The sequence below is a fragment of the Montipora foliosa genome, chromosome 6 (genome assembly GCF_036669935.1).
Source record: "Montipora foliosa isolate CH-2021 chromosome 6, ASM3666993v2, whole genome shotgun sequence".
Classification (NCBI taxonomy): Eukaryota; Metazoa; Cnidaria; class Anthozoa; order Scleractinia; family Acroporidae; genus Montipora; species Montipora foliosa.
The window spans coordinates 35,206,825-35,218,759 of record NC_090874.1 but is presented as its reverse complement, the minus strand read 5'-3'; the positions used below and the strand labels follow the sequence as shown (position 1 = coordinate 35,218,759).

The 11,935-nt window shown below is 47.2% G+C and overlaps 1 protein-coding gene across 1 annotated transcript; it reads right to left on the bottom strand.

Moving 5' to 3' along the window:
* Positions 1-344: 344 nt before the first annotated feature.
* On the bottom strand, positions 345-1,486 carry LOC138005465 (uncharacterized). Its single transcript, XM_068851687.1, has 2 exons — positions 946-1,486; positions 345-814 (listed from the first exon to the last, which is right to left on the bottom strand). The coding sequence occupies exons 1-2, from the start codon at positions 1,484-1,486 to the stop codon at positions 345-347; spliced, it is 1,011 nt and encodes a 336-aa protein (XP_068707788.1).
* Between the last annotated feature and the right edge of the window lie 10,449 nt (positions 1,487-11,935).

Sequence of the window (11,935 nt, the reverse complement as noted above, 5' to 3'; positions counted from 1 at the left end):
CCTAGCAACCTGGCATAAATAGGCAACCAGGCCTTGAATAAGCAGCCAAGCCTTTGGAATATGAAATCCTTTAACACACTCGTTACGATTTCATGAAAAATGGATTCACAAGATCGTTTTTATGGTTTTTCATTGCTTTTTAATATTTTTGCAGAAAAAAAGACCTATTATGCCGGCATTATGCTTGATGCTCCATCCATAGTATTATGCTCAAAATTATGCCGGCATAATGTATCTGACCCTATCACGGTGAGAAAAAATAAGACAGGATATTTTCTTTCCGAATCAAACGGCTTAATAACTAGAATCGTAAAGGAGTATGTACAACAAGAACAAAAAAAGCACTATCTCACTATGTACAAGATGGTGCCCTCATCGAGTTCGTTTGTGAACTCACAAAGATGAGTTCCCGTCATTTCTTGGGGTTCACCAGGACGACTCACATAGAGGACGGAATCCGTGTCAAAGTAAAGGACCCGTTTGGCGAGACGTTCGAGAGCCTCGTACAGATGGAGTCGTGCCCAGCAGGTGGTTAAGGCAGCCACGAACGTGTTGGTGTTGACGTTCAAGTCTTCACACTCGCCCTGCACTTTGTAGTAGACCTCCACCAAGTGTTCGTCCAGACAGCTGACGTAGCGCACATCGTGTTGGTCCAAATCCATGAACATATGAAAAGGTTGCGGGTCATAGAACACTTTGTGCTGCATGAGATTGTCCCGCTGACCAAACTTGCCCCACATGGAGTTCAACATCATCTTGGTGCAGGCAAGCAAGCCGGGATTTTTCTTAATGTTCTCAGGCTCCAGCTGGACCCCTTCATGACGAGCAAAATTGGACACGTATGCATCACGTTTGATTTGACACTCGGGATGGTTAGGGTCACGAGCGGGACCTGCAGGCCAACCGCTGTCTTCCACCTTGAGTTTTGGCCAAAGATCGACAAACTATTCGAAGAGGCCTTGTTTCTTTGATGGAAAATGCGCCAGGTCCAGGTAAGCGCACACTCTGCATCCGTGAGGGATTTGTCGTGCAGAGCCTTGTCAATGTCCTGTTCCACACAGGTGTGATATAACAGAAAGGTGAGCTTACAGCTGCATTGGTAAGGTAACACTGGATGGAAGAGTCTCGTGGGTGGTAGCACGGTGCAAGTAGCCAAATCAAAGTACCCCGAGAGGTCTGTCGTGTCCGGATTGTAGATGAATTCGGGATGACCGACAGGATACATGGCATACTTGTTGGTCCACAGAGACAGACTCATGTAGTCGATATAGAAGATTCGCTCACCTTCTAGGATCTCGTAATAGAGGTGTACGGCATTGGTACGTCCACCAAAGAAGGCATCGCGAGGATTCATAGGTGGTACAAGGGTGAGTTCGTCCACAAACGCTTTGATCTGTGGATCCTCCTTTTTGAGACGAAACCACTCACACCCCCAGATGGAGATGATGTGAATGTTATGATCACAAATAGCCTGGAGACGAGCCATGGTGTCGAGATACACGGCGTCCATACAACAATCGTCGTGACGACGGAACGGTTCTTGTCGATTGGGAAACAAGAAGGACACCCGTGCCAAAAGCAGCCCAAGTACTCTTAAGCGGTGTGGGTCGTCTCGTCATAGCCGTCCACGGACCAACGGGTGCTAGGGATCTGATATTCGCCTTGGTTGCAGGCATGACGGATACGTGGCTCTCCGGCTTGTTGTGTCTGCAACTGATGTTCTTGCCATTGCAACCATTCCATGGCTTCCTTGGAATGATTGGTGATCAGATGGCAACCATGGAGAGATTTGGAAGCGATGGTGTCTTCCTCCATGCAGTTAAGACAGAGATCGTGCATGCACACACCGGCGGCAGTCATTTTTTCAAAGGGACTAAAACGTGTCAGTTCTTTGATGATCTTGTTGAATGCAGAACATCCCGGCGTAAAAGTTTGACGTCCGATATACAGTAAACCGGTAAATCTCACTGCATGTCAAACTGGACGCCATTGGCCACTTGTTCCCCATAACACCGTTCGAACTCGGCTTTTCCCTTGGTAGACATGGTGTTGGGTCAGTACATGTCCTTGGGTGGTAGATCTCCCACATAGTCCGCATGTTCTGGTGTATTCTACAAATGGGGAAAGTTTCCCTTGCCAAACTCGTCGGGATCCAAGTCAAACATGGAAGTAAATGATGCCAGAGGTGTGGTGAGAAATGACAGAGAGTCTATGAAACGAATGTAGCGGTTGGGAAAAGTGAGTTCGAGTAACTTTCCACCTGTATGGATCTGTTCAAACTTTTGCTTGCATGCGAGCAATCCAGGGACGATGAAATAAGAGTCATAACCCTTGAAATTATGGGCTATGACCGTCACGTAACATGTCTCCTGTTCCGTCAATTGTTCCAGCCAATCCAGGAACTGATCGATGCACGTCTCATCTGCAAAAAGACACGGTGTGGCGTCTTCTGCTGTCATGCCCACCACCAAATTAGGCACGTGAACCCCAGTATTTTGCATGGCCTCACTGTCCCAAAACACGAGTAACGGCGGTCGATAATCCTCACCCTCCAAACAGGCAGGCAGGCAGCAAAGCACGTTGCTCTTCTAAAGACAATCCACTAGGTTCTGCACTTGGAGAAGACATCACGAGCAAATGAACGGAAAGCTGCAATGCACCGTCTTTTATAAAGTTCAAGAGAACATGTGATAAAAAAAGTATGGACCTTGGGTGACCTTTCCAGCACGTGAACAAGAAGTGGCTCATTCGCTCGGTATGTATGGCCTGACTTGTAAGGTCATACAACCTTTTGAGAGGGATGTGGGGGGGGTGCCCTAAAAACCTTCGTGGTCTAATGCCTCCTAAAGGCCAGAGAGAGTGGTTTGGAGTTCACTACATTGCAGAAGATTTGGGTCAATAAAGACCAGACACATGAAAGTCAACAACAACAATGACAACGTCAGTCAGCCATTAAAGTCTTTTACGATTTGAGTTTTTGTTTCGCTTCCATGATTCTCTTCACGATGGCTTCCGTCCCGGTTTTCTTGCCAGGGAGATGGTTGATGGCCTTCACCATTTTTGCATTGGATTTCCATTTGTCTTGTAAATTCTTGGCCTGGGAATAATCAATGTCATGTTGTTTGGCAATCTTGTCCAGCCGATTGATGCCCAGATTCCCATGCTTGAGTCTCTTTTTCAAATGCATCCACGGTCCCATGTACTGGTACCCTGGCCAATGAAATTTGATGCCCGTTTTCTCCAACAGCTTTTGCAGATCCAATTTGTCCCCTTTCTGGCACCATCGTCTCCGGGTCTTGGGAGGCAAGGCCTGCCTTCGGGTCGTGTGCTTTTTCTGATGGCGCTTAGAAGTGCTGCCCATCGAGACCCCGTCGGAGTTTGTTGTCAAAATCCAGCCAACCGGGTCGGCGTTGTAATTTATCTGTTTCAGTCAGGCGACGGTCTTCTGTCTTGCGAGCTTTCCTCTTGGTGGATTGGGCCGTCCCTTCTATCATCTCAACCACGCTCTCACCCAACATGGGATCTCCACCAAAAGGGAATTCACCCCAATCGACGAGTGGGGTCATAGTTTTGGGGGTGGCTTTCTTCTTCTTTGCTTTCTTTTTGGGTACTGGCGTGGTCTTTTTAGGGGTCACAAAACGAAGACATTTCTTCTCTTTAGGAGGTGGACCTGCAGCGGCCGGGGTGGCTAGAGGTCCAGCCTCAGCTGCTGCTGCCGGTCGTTTCTTCTTTTCCACCATTTGCATCAACAACATCTGTAAGGGGCCTTGCATAAACGCTTCTCCTTCCACGTCCTCGTCCTCGTCAGCACCACCTGCACCACCACCAGGACCTCCTCCAAAACCGACGGGACGTCGAATGGCTTTGGTCCATTTACGCATTTTGCGCGACAACGATTTGACCGACGCTTCTTTCATGGTTGGTGGGATGTCCTCTACCATGGGAAGGGCGGCTTCTCTAGCAGCCAGACGTGTGGCTTTGGTCACTTGAGAATTATCGGTCAAACGTTCTTTGTACACTTGCTCCAACTTACGGAGCTCTTCCGGATCCACCAACAACCATTTTTGAAACCCAGGAATGACGTCATTGTCACCACTCATCGTAGTGTGTCCCAACATTCGTACGACGCCTCTTTTTTAGTTAAGGGTTTGTTTCTCTTGACGTTCTCGTTCCAAATGCCCTTTCAATTGATGCACTTGATTTTTCAGATCGCCCAGCTTTCGTTTGAGTTGACTTAAATCTTTACGTATGATCTCGCATTGTTCAAGTTCGCGATGTCGAAGATGTCGGATCTGATCTTTCATTGCACAAATCGAACGAGGACCGTATGTCCATGTATCAGACCATCCAGCGTCCATGTTATGCAATCCTTGCCAGAACTGGATCACAATGACACCTCATGACCCACCGACGCTCTTTTATGGACGCGTCCACCTTGCAGGCAATGGTTGCACGCTGTGTTCATACCTTGCCAAAGACCCCGACCTGACTCATCATGATCTGACGTCGCTTTTTGAAGGAATGTTTACGACGGGTCATGTCTCTCAGTGCCTGTTGATGGGGTCGTAACTTGGTCAGGGTGGACAATGATACGGGAATCTGTCCACGGACAGATCTGTTCAATTCTCTCAAAGCATTGATCTGATCCGCATTGGCTGCTTGCAAGCGTTCGCGACGTGTCTGATGATGTGCTGCTTTCAAGATTCTGCAAAGAAACGGGAGTTGACGTCCGATACGCCAAGACATGATGAGACGATCCTTGGTTTTTTGGATAGGGTCCCTTTATACTTGACGTTGACCTCATCATCAGGTGGTGGCTTCGAGCCCTTTTTTGACACCATAACCAGCCGCGGCTCCCACACCTCCTAACGCTGCTGCTTTCCCTGCTGCAATCAGACCAGGAATCGCCAAAGCGAGCAATGGAAGAATCAGGGCTGTGCTCTAAGGAAAATTTCACGAAGCCCTTCAGGCTCCCTAGCATTTCAGCTGGGGTGCCCAGCTCTCCAAGTTGGTCACCCGAATTTTTTTAATTCTTTATTTAATTAATAGACATCATCTCGAGGCTCTGGGGAATAAATATAAGGATTTGTATGAGTTTATTCCCCAGAGCCTCGAGATGATGCCTTTTGTTTTCGACTGAATTTTAATGTATTTAATGGTCTATTATCTCAGATCAACAACGCTGCAAGATTTTCATCCATCTCCATCTCAACACTAAGCGAAGTGAAGCGCCAATCACTGCGTTATTTGTTTAGGGCACGCAATGATTTGTCATGACACCAAAGACAACGCGGGATTGCTCTGCTGCTAAAACAACAAGAGAGAAAAACAACTATAAGCCAAGCAGGCGCAGGCGCGAAAAATCGAAAAAATATCAAATTTGCATAAGCTGCGTTTTACAGGTTCATACAAAAGTAAATTGCACCGCTTCGCCGACTGCGCTTTACTGCTGTCAGAGCAGAAGTAACAACTCTTTTCTTTAAAACTATAACCAAGAAATGGCCAACACAATGTAGATTTGATTTTAGTGCTGTACACCACTAAAGTCAAATCTACGTTGTAACGGCTCTTGCTCAAGATATTTAGTTTCTCAACTTGTTTTTACGCCAACGTACACCGACAGAGAGATTGTCCACGGTTGCTTGCTTCAAAACTCTCAAATTTAATGCTATTTTTTGAGAAAGAATCGAAATTTGTGCAAAGTTATGGATCATTTTACATGTGAAATCATGTGGAACGGCCCTTGAAACGATTGTTTTGTACAAAGAAAAAACTTTTTCTGAGAGGTTTCGTAAACTGTAATCACCTGACAGGGTTCTTGTTAAGAGCTGGTAACCGGTTGTTTTTACCGGCTTTTCAAGTAAATGTTACCAGCTGTTTCACTGAAATATTTACTGAAATTATCCAACGAATGTTCGTCTGTTTAAAGGTGAAATTACATTGCGTTTATGGGAAAATATTGCTTTCCCCCTCCAACTAATCCTGTGAAGATATCTGGCACATGTTATCGCTTCGAAAATATACCATTTGTTAAAGCAATCCAGCTTGATTTTGCAAACTCATCCCTCGAAACGATGTCCGCCATGTTTCCTTCCCATTCCTCCCGCGGCTCGGGGAAAACCCCCATAACCATTATTAAACGTTTACAACATGGCATCCACGCGTGGAAAACGACAGAAAGGTCTTTCGGAGTTTAGTTTTCAACCAAAGCATCAGAAAAGCGGTGGTGGGTGAAAATTAATGAAATAGCATAACCTACTTTCCTTGTGCTGAGTATTAAATTAATTTAGCAGCCGCTGGCACGTGACAGCGATCGATACGAACGTCAAGTTAAGACTTGAGCTTGCTAGCCCGTGCAGGGGCAGGTAACAAAGTTACCTGCTATTTTTGGTTTTTTACCTCCTGTGCAAAAACTTAGCAAGAACCCTGCACCAGCATATTAACATTTTCAGCCGCCTTACCTGCGAGAAATACAATAAGCCAGAGTGCCTGGCCGGGCGACCGGGTAACTTATCTCACTCGCCCGAAGCCAAATGTTAGTCGCCTCAGATGTTAGTCGCCTCGTTAGAGCACAGTCTTGAAGAATGCCTCTGCGTTGTCGTCATTTTCGAACGCCTGGACTTTGCATCACATGCTTTTTTCTTCTTCTTACCATCACACGCTTCTTTTCCACGAGGGGCCGTAATGTCCTGTGGTAAGTGCAGCTCCCATCCTTTTATATCGTTTGTCTTTGCGCTCGTACACCACCTATTGGACTGTCCTGCTGTGTCACATGACTGAACAACTGAAATCGGTCGTCGGAGGCAGGATGAAGGTCGATCATGAGATACCCGCAAGGACATTGCATGCATGCCACAAATAGTTTGAGGACGTCTGGGCATCGATCCGGAAAGGCTTGGAGGACCAACGCGCGACATCCCATCTGATCCCTGGGATTCTTGAAGACGATCACCTAATGTGCATTGTTCGAAATGGTCTTGGCAAATTTCCTAGGTGAAAACAGATCTTGACACAAGTACAAGACCGTAATGCGTCGATGATGGGATTCTCGCGTAAAGAGATGCAACATGCATTTATCGTTGCCTCCTTCGTCCATGAGATCGTCCAAGACCAACTCCCCACCTTGAGGAAACCATGTTAGAAGATCGGCGACTTCAGGGATTCCTTCATGAAACTGGATGGCTTTACATTTCATGTTATCAAACTGAGGTTGCCATACGGCGTAACACTAATGACACGGTCGTGTCTTTCTGCTCTCAAACACGGTGCCTTCCGTCAAGAGAGCCTCAGTCAATTGCGTCTTGCCACTCCCCGACGGACTGACAATCAGCGTACTGCTGCACGAATCATATCTTTCTTTTTATGTTCGAAAAAGGACGAGAGGGTACACTTCTCTTAAAGGGCCCATCGCTTGATGGACTCCCATCCTTGATGTTATACTTGTAGGATCCAACTATTTACGTACGACAAGACACACATACTGTTTCCATGGGGTACGTTTTTTTTTATTCACGAATAACAACAAACTCATGTGCAATACAAGATTGATTCGAGGGCATGGCATTCAAATCTTAAACCAAAAGACGACGGACTTGATTGCCCACCATCCGATCATTCCCCACAAAATCGTATGAGGAAAATCTTTCTAAAAACTCTTCCATGGTCCGTCCACATGCCGTACTGTTCAAGGCTTGTAAGGTCCGATCTTTGCACCATACCAGGGACCATCGTGCCAACCAGTCTTGCAAACCTGGCGCCTGATAGGTGGTGAGAGGTAAGCCATAACTGTCCATGACTTCACATGCTCCCTCTTCCGTCCAGAGTCCTAACCAATGTTTTTCAGGTTCACCTCGTGGATCCATGTTCACAATGTAGGTGGCTCGCGTTGTGTGGGTGGGATGGGACAGTAACCCATCAGAAGGATGCACGCCGTGAAAGACACGTTCTAGGATAGGATCGTCCAATGCCAAACGACGAAGGGAGATGTCACTCAATGGCACAAATTCCATGTTTTGTCCTTGGGGTTCATCAATGCACGTTATATAGAATCCCACCCTTGTTGTCAATCTGGAACGCATTCTTGAACTTACCCCATAACACTACCGTAAGTTTCTTGTTAGGGTTTGCACCAAAATCGATTTCCAAACGGACATTGCCGGCTTGTCTAGAGTTTCAATGTCCTGGAGCATCCGTGTCTCCGTTGGGTACATTGTTAAAGGCAAACAACGTACAATTCTTGTCCTGTCCCCATTCACTGGGTTGGATCATACTGGGACGATGATTCAGCAACGAACCACTGACTTCTAAGAAACGATGGTATGCCAACAGGTCTTTACGGCCATTGGCTCAATTCAATTCCAAGGTTGGGTACGGATATTCTTTGCTGTCAATGACTTGACGAATCTGGATCACCCAAAATTTCTGAAAAGCGAATGGGTAATACTCCAAATCGCTATTGAAGCCTCGACTGTCCAACAACCCCACGGTCATCCGGTCCGGCACCCGCCTCACAAACACGTTGTCTTCCATGAACTTGGTGGGCCGTCCATCGAACAAAAACGTATGGATCTTGCTTCGGACCACTGGATAATTGGCCCACTGTTCTTTGACTTTTCTCTTGGCCCGTAGGGCATCGTAGACGGATGGGTTCAGTGACAAATGGCAGAGATGCAGTGTTACTTTGAGGTCACCTTGACTCAACGTCACTTGACATTTGACACCCACACCACTGGTATTCGTTCCAAACGAAAAGAACTCGGGCCGGTTGCATGCGTCCTGTGTGAAAGGCTTCCAGATGCAGATGCACGATCAAGGTGGCTTTATTGTTGTTGTAGAATGGTACAGTGGCCGTCTTCAAGGGAGTGGCATCACCGTGTCCCCATCCATTTGTCGTGCAAATGTCATCAGCGGCTCCACCGGCAGTTAAGTGTTCTGTCACATTGAAATAATTCACCCAACCTTGAGGCGCCAGCAGGGTCTCCCCTTCACCTCGATTGTAATTCAGGCATTGTAAGCGTACGTATCGGTCTGTTCGCTCATCAAATTGCCATTGAACTGTAGATTCATCTGTTTGAAGAGCGTGTGACCCAGATTGTTGGCCACGTAGACAAATTGGGTATTATTTGCATCTGAAGCCAGGTTGGCATCAGCCACGATGCCATTTGTTGATGCCAAATTCAATTTCAATTCCACTTCCAAAAAACTCTGGTTCAAATCAGTGAAATCATCCAAGGCGGAATCAAAAAGGAAATAGGCGTGATCCCCGTACTGGATGGACTGTACTTCACGTCACGATACCCTTGCACGGTCACGTTAGTCGAGAGACTGTAAACATGCCCAAACTTATCATTTCTTCTTTTTTCGTCTTCTTTGAAGTCTTCGGGTCAAGAAAGGGACTAAGGTGTACTCAGGAGGTTGTGACACGGCTCCGCTCAACCAACCACCGACCTGACATGGATGGTCGGTGCCTTTTATACTGGAACCTGGCATCCCATACTGACTCAATGCCCGTTGATGACGCGGACGCGATTGAACCACGTGCATGTTCATGTTCGACCAAACATGTCCAAGACTTTGCGTTTGGCTTTTTTATAGACGTGCTGGCCTCCCGCTATCACCCGAGCTTTGATCAGCGTGCCGGCTTTCCATTTGACTCCTCGTTTCAAGGTTTGTCCAATGACGTCTCCAACAACACCTAGGGATTTTCCACTGGAAGCTGTCTGAAGTCCAGATTGCAACGATTCCAAGACCACAGGTGCAGATATCTTAATCAATTCCTCTGTGAATCCGTCCCCGTCTTGACCGCATGCAGCGGCTTCAAACTTCGGCCTGTCATGTGGATGCTGTGTCTGCCTAGGGGGCTACCGGTTTTTATACGTGTGCCCCACAACAACGAAATTGAAAGGTGACGATGCTCTTGCCTTTTCCAAACGTGACCAGATTTCCACTGCTTTCAGCCAAACTGACTTCGATAACGTCCAAGTACGGGTGACGTAATGGTAACCATTGGATGTGTGCCCACACCACTTCGTCGGTAATAGACTTCTCGTACTAAAGGATGCAACGCATCCCCACAATGTTACTGTTCACCACATCCGAATACAAGAGCAAGGTTCTCGACGTCTGGGTGATGGCCTGTCCGAAAGCTTTATTGAGATTCCGAAACTTCCACTCCACCATCTGACTCAGGACAACTTCGTCATCCGATCCAGAGGGGACGGACCAGAGACGATTTGTAGGCCATTCAGTCGAACTCACATGGGTCATTTTCTGGGCATCCTTGTCGTAGAGGGAATATTCGAGATTGGGACCCAAGTCATACGATCCATCCTTCATTCTCGTCAACCATCCCAAGCGTAACGCCACATGTTTCTGAATGGAAAATCGTTTGTTGGCTGAGTTGATATCGCGTAAGGTCGTCTGCTCCATCGCGGCATCCTCTTCTTCCCAACGGAACGTCACCCGCCGATGGCCAAGCTCGCTCCCACCTCTAATGTTTTGGAGCGCCGTGTTTCTCTGCCATTCCATCTGATGAAGGAGAGCTTTCATGAATCCCACCCCATCGATGATGGCGGATTGATTTCGAATGAGATCATCACGGTACCACTCGGTACCGGTTCGATAACAAACTATCTTTGTCGGGATCCAACAATTCTTTCAAATCCTTGGCCGGGCATGGACACAGAGGTCAGACCCCCTTCCCAGTCCCCATCAAATTTCACAGGATGTGGTAAACAGACTTTGAAAGTGCTGCTGGTATTTTCGGAAATTCTGGTGAGACGTCGCTGAGTAAAACGACACAATCCATGACGACAACGACAAAAATGGAGACATGGTTGTCGTTAGATCCATAGGGAAGGTTACGGAATGCCCGTTCACTTCTGTCACACGTACGTGTACCGTCTCGATCCTAGATCCGCAAAGATGATGGTATTGCACCTGTTGTGGTTCCCACCATGCCTCTCCGCTTTTATACGGTATCGTCCGAAGCAGTTCATCGTACGAATCCTCCAACCATAGGAGTTACGACGGCCGGTTCTTTGAGGTTCTGGTTTCACCTCCACAGGGGTCACCATCACAGATCCTTGTGTAGGAATTAAGGGTCCCATCATCTCTTTGTAGCTGGGCAAGTCATCTAAATCAGGGACTGACTCTAAGAGTTCTTTCAATTCCTCACTGAGAGGTGTCCACGCCGCCGTCTCTGTAGGTGGCAGGTCTGAGGTGAAGAGAGCGTCCAAGGTTTCTGCAGCTTTGTTAAACTCTGCTTCATCTCGTTTCTTTTTCTCTTCCCGCTTTTTCTTATGCTGCTCCACATCTTTTCTTGTTAGCACGAGAACGTTTCGCTGGTTTCTTCTTCTCCTCCTTCTCTTCTTGAAATGGATAGCAAGCAGGCAACAGGTCTTCGTACTTCCAAGAGATACTCAACTTCTTCTTCTCAAGACAACTGACAACGAATGAAGTGTCTCACGTACTTATGGTTTGACGGCAGCTTGTGATGTCAAATTCCAGGGCCTGTGATTGGTTCTTGAGGATGATGCCACATTCCTGCGGCCCTGTCATTGGCTCCCAAGAGTGGTGTCAAGGACGTTCAAGGTCAGTCCCATTTCGGCGGCTCTGTCATTGGTTGCTCAGAGTGGAGTCAGCTTTGGTCCACATCAACACCCTTGGGTATATAAAGAGTCGCGCCAGCGAGAACAGTCAGTTTGTCATGAGCTTGGAGAGGTGCTGTAGACATATAGACTTGTTTCTGGATGCTCTCTTGTGTGAGTGCTGCAAAGAAGACAAAGACGAAGAAACAGACCTCATTGACCTAACGACTTGGGTTCTCCATCAAAATTGTAATCAGTGCCGGTTTGTTCCCTACCTTCTCCAGAAAGCAGACGATCTCGATGTGCCACTCCGATACCAAGACAATCGGACTACAAAAGAGTGATAC